Source organism: Centroberyx affinis, unplaced genomic scaffold (genome assembly GCF_046629955.1).
Source record: "Centroberyx affinis isolate AG114_WGS23_722 - 3 ecotype Tasmania unplaced genomic scaffold, CSIRO-AGI_Caff_v1 ptg005960l_1, whole genome shotgun sequence".
Classification (NCBI taxonomy): domain Eukaryota; kingdom Metazoa; phylum Chordata; class Actinopteri; order Beryciformes; family Berycidae; genus Centroberyx; species Centroberyx affinis.
This window is the reverse complement of record NW_027283030.1, coordinates 5,282-17,433: the sequence shown is the minus strand read 5'-3', so window position 1 is coordinate 17,433 and position 12,152 is coordinate 5,282. Positions and strand designations below refer to the sequence as shown.

The following is a 12,152-nucleotide window of genomic DNA, read 5'->3' as shown; positions in this document are numbered from 1 at the left end:
AGTTAATTTGCTCTGGTCTGAATCAGTAGATGAGTTTGTAAACTTGGAGCGTTTTCCCCTTGGTTCGGTTTCTTTTCACACTGAGAAAAATCCAAGCGAACCAAAATGCGTCACTACAAACCACGTGAGAACGTTCACTCCGCTTATTGGTCAGATGTGTCTGGGGCGGGAGCAAGAAAGTAAATACAGGAAGAAGGTCCTGTGTTCTGGACTAGTGCACATTGCTATGCAACATGGAGCAACGGCAGAGTTGGTATTTGCTCATAACTGTTGTGATTATCTGAGCAATATACCAGGCAACACTGTACGAGCAGAATGCTGAATGCACTTCGAGGAAACGTCTTGAAAATGCTATACTGGCTATACCTGCTCTACCTGCTGTACCTGCTGTACCTGCTGTACCTGGCTACAGGAGCCGTTTAGCTCAAACTTGCGGAGTAAATTGAGTACACCTGGTAGTTGGGTCGGATCGAGGTCGGATCACGTTCCCACCACAAACGAACCGCTCCAGAGTTCGTTCGGGACCGGACCGAGACCGCCTCCTCTAAAGGGTCTCGGTGCGGTTGTTTTGGTCCGCACCCGAGTGTTCACACCTGCCCAAACGAATCGCACCAAGGGGGAAAATGAACCAGAGTCCGATTTAACTGGACTAAAAGCACAGGTGTGAAAACGCCCTAAGAATCTGCTTGGGAATTCAAATTTAAGTGAATTCTGCTTTGACTGTAATTATCTATATCCTCCTCTGTGGGCATCATGTTGTGGCTAGTTGGCTAGCGAGGCCGTCAGCATGCGCTATCGATCCCCGGTACGGCTGGTGCCCAATACTGCCGACGTGCCCATGAGCAAAAGCACCTGACCCTCTTGTCTGTTTGTACCAACCTGCTGCAGGTCCAGCTAACATGACCTAAATACTGCCATTTAACAGAACATCATCATATGTCATCTGTCCCTGTAAAAATAAACCATACATATATACACTAATATGTATCCATCATGCCTGCTCACAGTGTTTCCTATATGGCCGTTTCCTCACATTGAGATAAACTGAATTTCTTTGGGTTGTTGTGGGACGTCCTGGCTGCCTGTGGGACCTGATCCATTCCTAAAGGTTGAAATTCCCTGAACAAACTGATACAGTCGGCCATGTTGCTGCTAGCTGGCTAGAGGAGATGTTAGTCAGCAGCCTGGATGTCATGCAGCTGAAAGATTCAAATACTTATTACCTCCACCAAGGAGGTTATGTTTTCAGTGCCGTTTGTTTGTCTGTTTGTTAGCAGGATAACGGAAAAACTACTGGCCCGATTTTCATGAAACTTGGTGGAAGGGTGTAGCATGGGCCAAGGAAGAACCCATTCAATTTTGGAGCGGATCCGGATCCGACTCACGAACAAGCAATAATAGAACGAACCTTGGCGGAGGTCTGCGCTCTCCGAGTGCCCTTCTAGTTTTAGTGATGGGTTTGGTGTTTAGAAAGACCGTCCGGTAACCAGGAGACGCTGAATCTCTACTCTGCTCGCACATTATCCGGATAAGAATCGGCTAAATGCTTCAAATGTAAGAGTGAAATGTCTTGGTGGTCACAGTCTGGTTTCTCTTCCGTGTTTGAACGTCTGAAACCCAAATCCTCTTCCTCACAGCGTGTTTCCCATGCTGCTGCTCACCAGCCCCTTGATGTTGGTGACGGGCCGGACGTCGTGCAGCTGCCGTCTCCGGTCGATGAACGTGGCGAGCCGCGCCGTGTCCAGAGGCGTCTTGGAGTACTCCCCGCCGTGCGCCCCGCCGCGCCCCACCCACGGGTGCTGCAGGCAGGTGGCGGCGCTCGGCCTCTTCCTGGGGTCCTGCCGCAGCGCCGAGGAGACGAAGTCCCGCGCCGCCTGGCTCACGTCCCGGAAGAAGTCGTCCGGGAAGCAGAAGTCCAGGCGGCAGATGTTGACGCAGGTCTCCTCCGGCGATTCGTCCAGGAACGGGGAGACGCCGCTGAGCATGACGTAGGCCAGCACGCCCACGCTCCACACGTCGGTCGCCACGGAGACCGGCGTGCCGCGGATGAGCTCGGGAGCGGCGAACTCGGGGTTGCCGAGCAACAGGTGGACGTAGCGGCGGTGGGCGGAGAGCTGGACGGCGTCGCCAAAGTCGACGAGTTTGACGCACGGGACCGAGGAGTGGAGATCGACCATGATGTTCTCAGGCTGCAGGAGAGAGAGAGAGAGAGAGAGAGAGAGAGACAGGTGGAGGAGAGAGAGAGAGAGACAGGATGAAGAGACAGACAGGTGGAGGAGAGAGAGAGAGACAGGATGAAGAGACGGACAGGTGGAGGAGAGAGAGAGAGAGAGACAGGATGAAGAGACAGACAGGTGGAGGAGAGAGATAGAGAGAGAGACAGGATGAAGAGACAGACAGTTGGAGGAGAGAGAGAGACAGGATGAAGAGACAGACAGGTGGAGGAGAGAGAGAGAGACAGGATGAAGAGACAAACAGGTGGAGGAGAGAGAGAGAGACAGGATGAAGAGACAGACAGGTGGAGGAGAGAGAGAGAGAGAGACAGGATGAAGAGACAGACAGGTGGAGGAGAGAGAGAGACAGGATGAAGAGACAGACAGGTGGAGGAGAGAGAGAGAGAGACAGGATGAAGAGACAGACAGGTGGAGGAGAGAGAGAGAGAGACAGGATGAAGAGAGAGACAGGTGGAGGAGAGAGAGAGACAGGATGAAGAGAGAGACAGGTGGAGGAGAGAGAGAGAGACAGGATGAAGAGACAGACAGTTGGAGGAGAGAGAGAGAGACAGGATGAAGAGACAGACAGGTGGAGGAGAGAGAGAGAGAAAGACAGGATGAAGAGACAGACAGGTGGAGGAGAGAGAGAGAGAGAGAGACAGGATGAAGAGACAGACAGGTGGAGGAGAGAGAGAGAGAGAGAGAGGATGAAGAGACAGACAGGTGGAGGAGAGAGAGAGACAGAATGAAGAGACAGACAGGTGGAGGAGAGAGAGAGAGAGAGAGAGGGAGAGAGGATGAGGAGATCGAAGGCAGGTGCATGGACTGAAATCAATAACCTTAAAGGAATAGTTCACCCAAAAAACAACTGAACCCCCCTCCCACACACACACACACACACAGACATAGACACACACACACACTCTCTCACCTTCAGGTCCAGGTGTGCCACCCTGCAGGTGTGCAGGTGCTGCAGAGCCTCCAGTGTTTCTCTGATGAAGAACGCCACCTTCTCCTCCATCAGCTCATCATGAGCAACCAGGTAGTCAAGGAGACGGCCGTCCTCCAGCCTGGACACACACACACACACACACACACACACACACACACACACACAAAAGGGAAGAGTTTTACCCCAGCGCCGTGCTTTTCAAGAGCTGAGTCGAGGCAACATATGAGGCAAAGACACTTCTCACTCCTCTTATCTATTTATTCCCCTATAAACCTTTCAGGTGGCGGCCATCTTGGAGGTCCAGAACAGCTGACTGTGTTTCTGTCGTCTCAACAGAATTGAACAGACGGTTAATTTCTGTCTGTTTCTGACTGAACTGATCATTTCATCACTGATCCATCTGATTGATTTAGTGTTTAGATAATGTCAGCTTGTTAGCTAGCTAACCATAGCATCTGGTCAGCTAACCATCACTGTCTTGTTGTTAACACATCTGATTAGCACACAGTAGCAGCTAGCTTTAGCATGTTCACATTACAGTTTTTCTCAATTGTTTAAACGCGTTTCCTGAAACTATAGCTCAATTTCTCAAAACTCTGCACACAGAGCACAGCAACAGTTAACCTTTTGCCAAAACTATACAAATCTCTTGCAAAATGCATTCATGCATTCAAAACCATGTTCTCTCTTCTCAAAACTGACTTTTTCCATCAAAATTATTCACACAGGCCTCATATGAATAGGTCTTATTTCACTGATTTCACACTGGTGTGATAAATTTAAAAACACAACCATCAAAATACTGTATATATGTTTTGAGTCATGAGGTCATGTTACATATTCAAGTGTATACTGTAAAATTGTGTAAAAATTGACTGAGACCAATTGGTAATTAGAGGCATTCGGCATTTGAAGGCCAGTGTTTTCCATGTGAACAAACAAGGTTTGATTATGAAAATTGTGCTAAATGATGAGATTTTGTGTGTAGAGTTGTGCAAAAATGTGATTTAGAATTGCTATTTGAGTGAAAACAAAGGAATTGTGCTTAGATTTTTGCAGAAATCTTTGTTGTTGACACATGAGCTTCAGGTTTTCACCAGTGTGTGCATAGTTCCACTCTTAGTGTGTAAACAATTGAGAAAAAGTGTAACATCAGTGTGTTTGCTGGCTAGTTAGCTAGCTACTTTAGCTCAGGTGAACGGAGCTCAGTCAGACTCACAGCTCCAGCACCAGCATCAGGGAGGCTGGAGACTCGTATGTGTCCTGCAGCGCCACCAGCTGGTGGTTCTGGACGTGGCGCAGGATGTCGGCCTCATGAGCCACCTGCTCCTTCTTCTGCATCTTCTTACTCACAAACTTCACCGCGACCTGGAGGACAAAAGACCAGATTCACTGAAGAATTCACACCAAACGGAAACTTATGAAAATAAAGTGTATTGCAACTGGAACAGTGCAAATAAATATAACTTTCACAACACCTTCAGGATCAATCATTCAGTCAAATCAATCAATACAACCAATCAATCCATTGATCAATAGCCCACCTCTTTCTTGGTGGTCTTGTTCAAACACTTTCTGACCACTGAGAACCTTCCCCTGGTGGAGAGAGAGAGAGAGAGACAGAGAGAGAGAGAGAGACAGAGAGAGAGAGACAGAGAGAGAGACAGAGAGACAGAGAGAGAGGGAGGGAGAGAAAGAGAGAGAGAGAGAGTGGATTCAATATGCAGGTCAAACTAACTCAGGTAACATTGTACATTAAGTGTTCATTAACTAACGTTAACTAATGCATTTACTAACATGATTTAAACATGAATAACAACATAAACAAAGATTAGTTAATGTTAAATGCACACTGACAACGGCATTAATTAATGTTGTTATACATGTTTGTTAACTCACGTGTTTACTAACATTAATTAAGCATGAACAGTGACATTAACAAAGATGAGTTCATACTAAATGCACAATAAACAACTGCATAATGTTATTCTACATGTTTGTTAATGACAATGTAAATTGAAACCTGAACTCTTCATGTATTACTGAACATTAACTAAAGTGATTAAGTCACAACAAGCCTGACCTAAGATGAGCAGTGTGTTATTCATGTAATGTGGTAAACTGTTGTTGGGTAACACTTTACAATAAGGGTTACATCTGTTATAACGCATTGTGTAATAACTCGACAAAATGTAATACATTTTCACTTCATTATGTAATAACACCGGCATTTTGTAATAAATTTCCCCGCATTTTGTAATAATTTATTACATATTGTGATGGTTATTACAAAATGCGGGAGATGCACTTTTTTTTATGATGAAAATGTAATAATACAGTGCATTATGTAATAACCAACCAAAATGGATGTCTTCATCTGTACACGTTATATTTTTAACAGTTAAACTAAATTAAACTTCCCAAATATTAAATTAGATCGGCGTTATAGTTAACTCTGATCTTAGTCTAAATAGCCACATAAAGGCAGTAACAAAATCAGCTTTTTATCATCTTACAGACGCAGACAAACTCAGGGACTTCATGTCAAAAGCCGACCTGGAAAAACTTTTATTTCACGCTTTCTAGCAGACTACTGCAATGGTCTTTTGATAGAGCTCCCCAAAAAGACCATAAAATTTATTACATATTGCGTTCAGGCTGTGTATTACAAAATGCGGCAGATTATTACAAAATGCAGCAGATTATTACAAAATGCGGGTGTTATTACATAATGAAGTGAAAATGTATTACATTTTGTCGAGTTATTACATAATGCGTTGTTACAGGGTCACTAAGTTAAGGGTTAGTTAATGCTTAATAAGGGTTAGTTAATGCTTAATAAGCATTAACTAACCCTTAATTAACAGTTACCTAATGTGTAATTTACTAATGTGCTCATGTTAACTACGGTATTAATTTATACATTATTTAATAGTTTATAAAGATGACTATTAAATAATGTATAAATGAATACCTTAGTTAACATGAACACCAGTAGTAAATGATTACCTAGCTAACTGTTAATTGTGAGCCTTATTGTAAAGTGTTATCTGTAGTTGTAGTAGTGACTTCATCTCTTTAGTTCAATTCCTTTATTTTGAAAATGTGTAAAACCGAAACTGAAAACCGTTTTACCTTCCGATCTCACAGATCTCAGAGAAACTTGACTCAAAGTTTTCTTTCCACTGGATCCCAGTTCCATCATAACCAGAGTCTGATAGAGAGAGGGGTGGGGGGTAGGGGGGGGGTGGGGGGTGGGGGTAGAGGAGAACTCTATTGGTTTCTAATGCAAAATCATTTGTTTCAGGAATTTTGTTCAAGTGTCATTTTCTTGATACCAGTGCAGTGATCTGCCTCTATTGTGTCTTGTTTCTAGAAAATTCTATTAATGTGCGTGTGTGTGTGTGTGTGTGTGTGTGTGTGCGTGTGTGTGCGTGCGCGTACTGCAGCTGGGCAGGGTCACCATGTTGGAGGGCTCGGAGGGCGGCCCCCCCCCCCAGCGGTTGGAGGCTCTCACTCTGAACTGGTAGTGACCCCCGGGGATCAGAGCCTCGATCTGAACACACTCCTCCCTGCTGGACGAGGCCTGCTGCCATAGCAACGAGTCTGAGGAGGGGGGTGGGGGGGGGGGGGAAGGGAGAGGGATGGAGAGAGAGACAGACAGAGAGAATAATAGTGTAAAAGAGAGGAGGGGAGAGAAAGAGAGAGAGAGCAAGTAAGAATGAGAGAGAGAAAAGAAAAGAAAGATAGAGGTTTAGTCTGTGTGTCGCAAGCAAACAACATCAACTAATTCCGTCGTTCATTTTTGACACATTTGTTACTGATTTGACTTTATCTTTACTATATTTTGTATATGTATTTTGTCTTGACATTTTTTCCATGATATTTTTTTCTATATACTCTTGAAAGGGCTCCAACTTTTTAACGGGGGCATATAGCTCTTAATTAAAATTTTACATGCTATTTGTCCTTGCTATATTTGGATTCTTTATATGTATTTTGTGGATTACTATTTTCCTCTATCGAGGCTCATATACAATGTGAATGTATGTACATACACTATAAAGGTTATTTCTTTATAATGTTTTTGATGCTCTCTTGAAAAATGTAAACTATTTGGGCTAACAGGGTCATATAGTTCTTCTTTTATTTCTTTTTACAGGCTGTGTGTCCCCATTGTAGACATATCCTGTTTCGGAGTTTTTTCTATTAACTGAGTAGTTTGAGCTCTTTATTTACACAGAGCATTCATTAGTCAGTGATTGTTTTGTTATTTATGTCCATCTTCATGTATTAATAGCTCTTTTTATATAGTGTCTTGCTATATGTTTCTGGTCTTGGGCATTCAGTTTTATATTTATTACTTTTCAGCTTGTGACACCAGTCATTGTTTTTTCTGATCGTTGTGGTCACTCCTCCTTCATCAGGAGAGGCTGGATCTGGGCGGTTCATTCACAGATGGATCCTATTATGCAATTATGTATTCTCTTTTCTGGTTGGTGTTTGAACCTCACCTGTTCTGTTGTTTTGATTACGCTGATGATGGCTTCTAGCTGAAACCCCTTCGTTTTTGCCCATAATAAATAAGAAGAGTATTGTTGTGTTTGTTTTGATCCTTGCCACATGTTTACTGTTGATTGATTGTTTAATGAGCCGATCGGACCGATGGATCACCTTCCTGTCTGTACTCCACGGTGTAGCTGCTCACGGCGCAGTGGGCGGACGAGGCCGGAGGCGGCCAGTGCAGCATCACCGCCGTGCTGCTGGCCTCCTGAGCCACCGGCCTCCCAGGGGCTGCTGGGATACCTGCAGGAGAGACCACACACCTTTATCTATCCACACATCCGGTCCATCCATCCATCCATCCATCCAGACCTACAGCTGCTCCGTTTACAATGAATTACAGATAATGACTGGCTGCAGTGGAACAGCCCTTTAACCCAGCTGAGGTACCTTGGACTTTAATGGAGGCGGAGGAGGAGGCGGAGCCATGGTCGTTAACGGCAACGCAGGTGTAGATACCAGTGTCCTGAGGCATCAGATTACAGATCTTCAACACAATGTCACCTGTGTCTCTGAGGAGAGGAGAGGAGAGAAGAGGGAGGTGAAGAAAGAAACAAAACTTTAAGTCTGTAAAATGTTTTAAATGCAGTTTAGACTTCTAGATTTCTAAGTGACATTGTGTTAAGAGTACAGTCAGTACAAACCAAGGAAAGTGCGCGCACACACACACACACACACACACACACACACATTTGTAACCTAATCCTATTTTTAATCTAAACACTAAACCTGAATCCTAACACCAACTCAACCTTAAAGAAGTGAGAGGCAGCTGAACGTCCTCACTCTGCAGGATTTTCTCATTTTCCATCCTTATGAGGACATTTGGTCCTCATAAGTACAGAAATACAAGAACACACACACACAGACACACACAGCTAGTATCTAAATGACATGTCTTCCCAATAACTTTAGCAGATATCTTGTCATATCTGGTTTGTTATCCGTTATAACCTTGTGTGCCTTTTTTAATGTATTGTTATTGTTGATTCTTTTTTTTATGATTTTTCTTTTTTCTGTTTTGAGTTTGTATCGTTGGTAACACTTTACAATAAGGGTCACTAAGTTAAGGGTTAGTTAATGCTTAATAAGCATTAACTAACCCTTAATTAACAGTTAACTAATGTGTCTGGTAATCATTTACTAATGGTGTTCATGTTAATTAAGGTATTAATTTATACATTATTTAATAGTCATCTTTATAAACTATTAAATAATGTATAAATTAATATCTTAGTTAACATGAACACCATTAGTAAATTACACATTAGTTAACCCTTAACTTAGTGACCCTTATTGTAAAGTGTTACCGTATCATTACCGTATAGCCCCCCCCCCCCCCCCCCCCCCCCCCCCCCCACACACACAACACACACACACACACACACACACACAGTGAGCGGTACCTGATGTTGATGGTGAAGCGGCTGGTGTTCACCACTGGACTCTGGTCCGGACCCTTCAGGGTCACGGAGGGTTTGGGTCGACCACACACCTTACAGCAGAGGACCACCGTCTCCCCGAACGCACACACCACATCAGACAGAGGCACCAGGAACTCTGGAGACACTGCAGGACAGGACGCCATCATCATCATCATCATCCTCATCATCATCATCATCATCATCACAGGAAGATTTGTTCCAACATTGTTTTCCATTGGGTTTGGTTTCCGGTTCCACCTGGTTTCACCCTTTTTTGATTTGACCTTTTAATCCCTGAGAAGCTTTTTCTACCTTTAGTACCTTAACTTTATTTTTATTTATTATTATTATTATCAAGTGGGTTTTATTCTCCATCTTACTTTACATTAATTATGGCATTCTATCCCTGTTTTTATGCTCATTCAACGTCTATTTTCATGTCAAGATGCATTCTATATATTCTATTCTCATCTTTATCTTATTTTTATCTTATTTTTACTATTTTTATTATCAAGTTTTATGTGAAGCACTTGGTGCATGTCATTTCTTTGTTGTAAAGCACTTTGAGCTGCATTTCTTGTATGAAAGGTGCTACACAAATAAAGTTTTATTATTATTATTATTATATTTAGTTCTTTCCTCTCGACTTCATCGTCTTCTGCTGGACTTGCTTCATCGTCTTCTGCTGGACGTGTGAACATCTCAAGCTCCAGTGCTACTGCGACTCGACTCCAGTGCTAGCTAGCTAGCTACTCTCTAATTAGCCGATTTGTCTGACAGCTGGCTTCAGCTTAAGGGACTGATTTAGTATAGTATAGTATAGTATAGTATAGTATAGTATATTGATAAGTAATGATTTAATGTATAGGTCTAACTTTAGCCAGTTCCTACTTTGTTAGCCTAGCGGTAGCCCTGTCTGCCTAGGTTAGCCTCCTGCTTGGTTAGCTTATCTGTAGCAAGTTAGCAACTTCTGCTAGCTTAGCCCAACTGTCTACTGAGCCTAGATCACAGCTCCTCACAAAGAGTTTCTCACACACACACACACACACACACACACACACACACACACACAGGTTCTCTCACCTTCCTGGATGAAGTTGGGGTTGAGGAGCTGGAAAGGAGACGAGGTCAAAGGTTAAAGTTTAATATTTGAAACTACAATATAAGATGAAATGGAATTCTACTGTGCAATGCTAAAACTTTCCACTGAAATCAGTTCTAACTGTACGATTTGAAGCAGAAATAAGACAATTTAGTACTACAACTCCTCAGAGAAACAGCATTTAGACCCGGGGACACACCTGGGACACACCTGGGACAGGTAACACACCTGTCCCAGGTGGAGAGGCGTTGTGGTAGAGACACCAGAGAGCAGCACAACTCAGAGATTTGATTTTACTCTTTTATATTTTTCCTCGATTGAAGAAAGCAACATTTGTAGCAGTAGTAGTAGTATTGCAGTGAAACCTTTCTATGGAAGCCCATTGAGGACATACAGTATATTCATACATTTTATTTACACAGTTTTCCCGGAAATAATGAGATAATTTTCTCATTATCTTGGGAAAACAAAATGACGTCATCTGGAGAAAACAACATAAATATCTCAAAGAAACAAAGACAATTAACTCGTTATCATGGGGAAAATGGCATAAATAAAATGTATGAATATATGTGTCTTCCATACCTTATGGCTTCCATACATTTCAGCTGGACACTCAACATGATGTGTATGTGTGTGTGTGTGTGTACCTCCATGCCTGTCTTCGGGACTAGGTCATCATCACAGTCTGACTCTTCTGAACTGTGAACCTCCTGATGGCGAGGAGGAGGAGGAGGAGATGAGGAAAGGAAAGAGGGAGAGGAAGAGGAAAGGAGAGAGGGAGATATGGGAAGGATGAGAGGAGAGGAGAAGAGAGGAGGAGACGAGAGGAGAGGAGAGGGGAGGAGGAGATGAGGAGAAAGAAGGAGAGAATAGTGGAAAAAGAAGGAAGGAAGGAAGGAAGGAAGGAGGAGAAGGTGAGGAAGACAGGGGAGTAAAGGAAAGGAAGCAAGGGAGCAGAGAAGGATATAGCAGCATTAACAGGAGGGTTCTTCAGGGTTCTTCAGGGTTCTGTGGTTCTATCTGGAACCATAAAGACCTCAAAGAACATGCCGACTGGTTCAAATGAAAAACCGTTGAATCAGAATAAAGAACCCGGTGTGGTTCTTAAAGACGTTCTCTAATCCAGCTGCTTTGGAACATCTCACCTGTTCCTGAAGGTTCTTCACAGCACCGTAAAGGTTCTACTACAGATCTGTCTCCTGGTTCTGTGTAGAACCCTGTCAGTCCAGAGAGCGGCTCACACTCACCACAGAGCTCCACTGTCTCCAAGCCAACATCATGACATGCAGATGTTTTACACAGGAACTACACAGAGAAGAAGAAAGTCTCTCTCTCTTCTTCTGTGGTGAATTTGTTTATCTCCTCCCCTCTTCTACAAATCACCACCTCCTCTCCTCTTCTCTCTTAAACCACCTCTTCCTCTTCTTGTACTCTCTAAATCACATCATTGCCCTCTTCTTCTACTCTCTAAATCACCTCCTCTCTTAATCACCTCTTCCTCCTCTTCTACTCTCTAAATCTCCTCCTCTTCCTCTTCTTCTACTCTCTAAATCACATCATCTTCCTCTTCTTCTTCCTCTACTCTCTAAATCACCTCCTCTTCTCTCTTAATCACCTCTTCCTCTTCTTCTACTCTCTAAATCACCTCCTCTTCTCTCTTAATCACCTCTTCCTCTTCTTCTACTCTCTAAATCACATCATCTTCCTCTACTCTCTAAATCACATCATCTTCCTCTTCTTCTTCCTCTACTCTCTAAATCACATCATCTTCCTCTTCTTCATCTACTCTCTAAATCACCTCCTCTTCCTCTTCTTCTACTCTCTAAATCACATCATCTTCCTCTTCTTCTTCATCTACTCTCTAAATCACCTCATCTTCCTCTTCTTCTTCCTCT

The 12,152-nt window shown here is 43.3% G+C and overlaps 1 protein-coding gene across 1 annotated transcript; it reads right to left on the bottom strand.

The window, feature by feature from the left end:
• Positions 1 to 1,578: 1,578 nt before the first annotated feature.
• On the bottom strand, positions 1,579 to 10,967 carry LOC139668024 (kalirin-like; the record flags this gene model as incomplete). The annotated part of the gene is made up of 11 exons (XM_071547500.1): positions 1,579 to 2,189; positions 3,145 to 3,283; positions 4,385 to 4,533; positions 4,710 to 4,761; positions 6,301 to 6,379; positions 6,610 to 6,771; positions 7,840 to 7,971; positions 8,119 to 8,240; positions 9,135 to 9,297; positions 10,236 to 10,263; positions 10,905 to 10,967. Coding segments are annotated over 11 exons (1,647 nt in total), but the record flags the coding sequence as incomplete, so codon positions are not given.
• Positions 10,968 to 12,152: the final 1,185 nt, after the last annotated feature.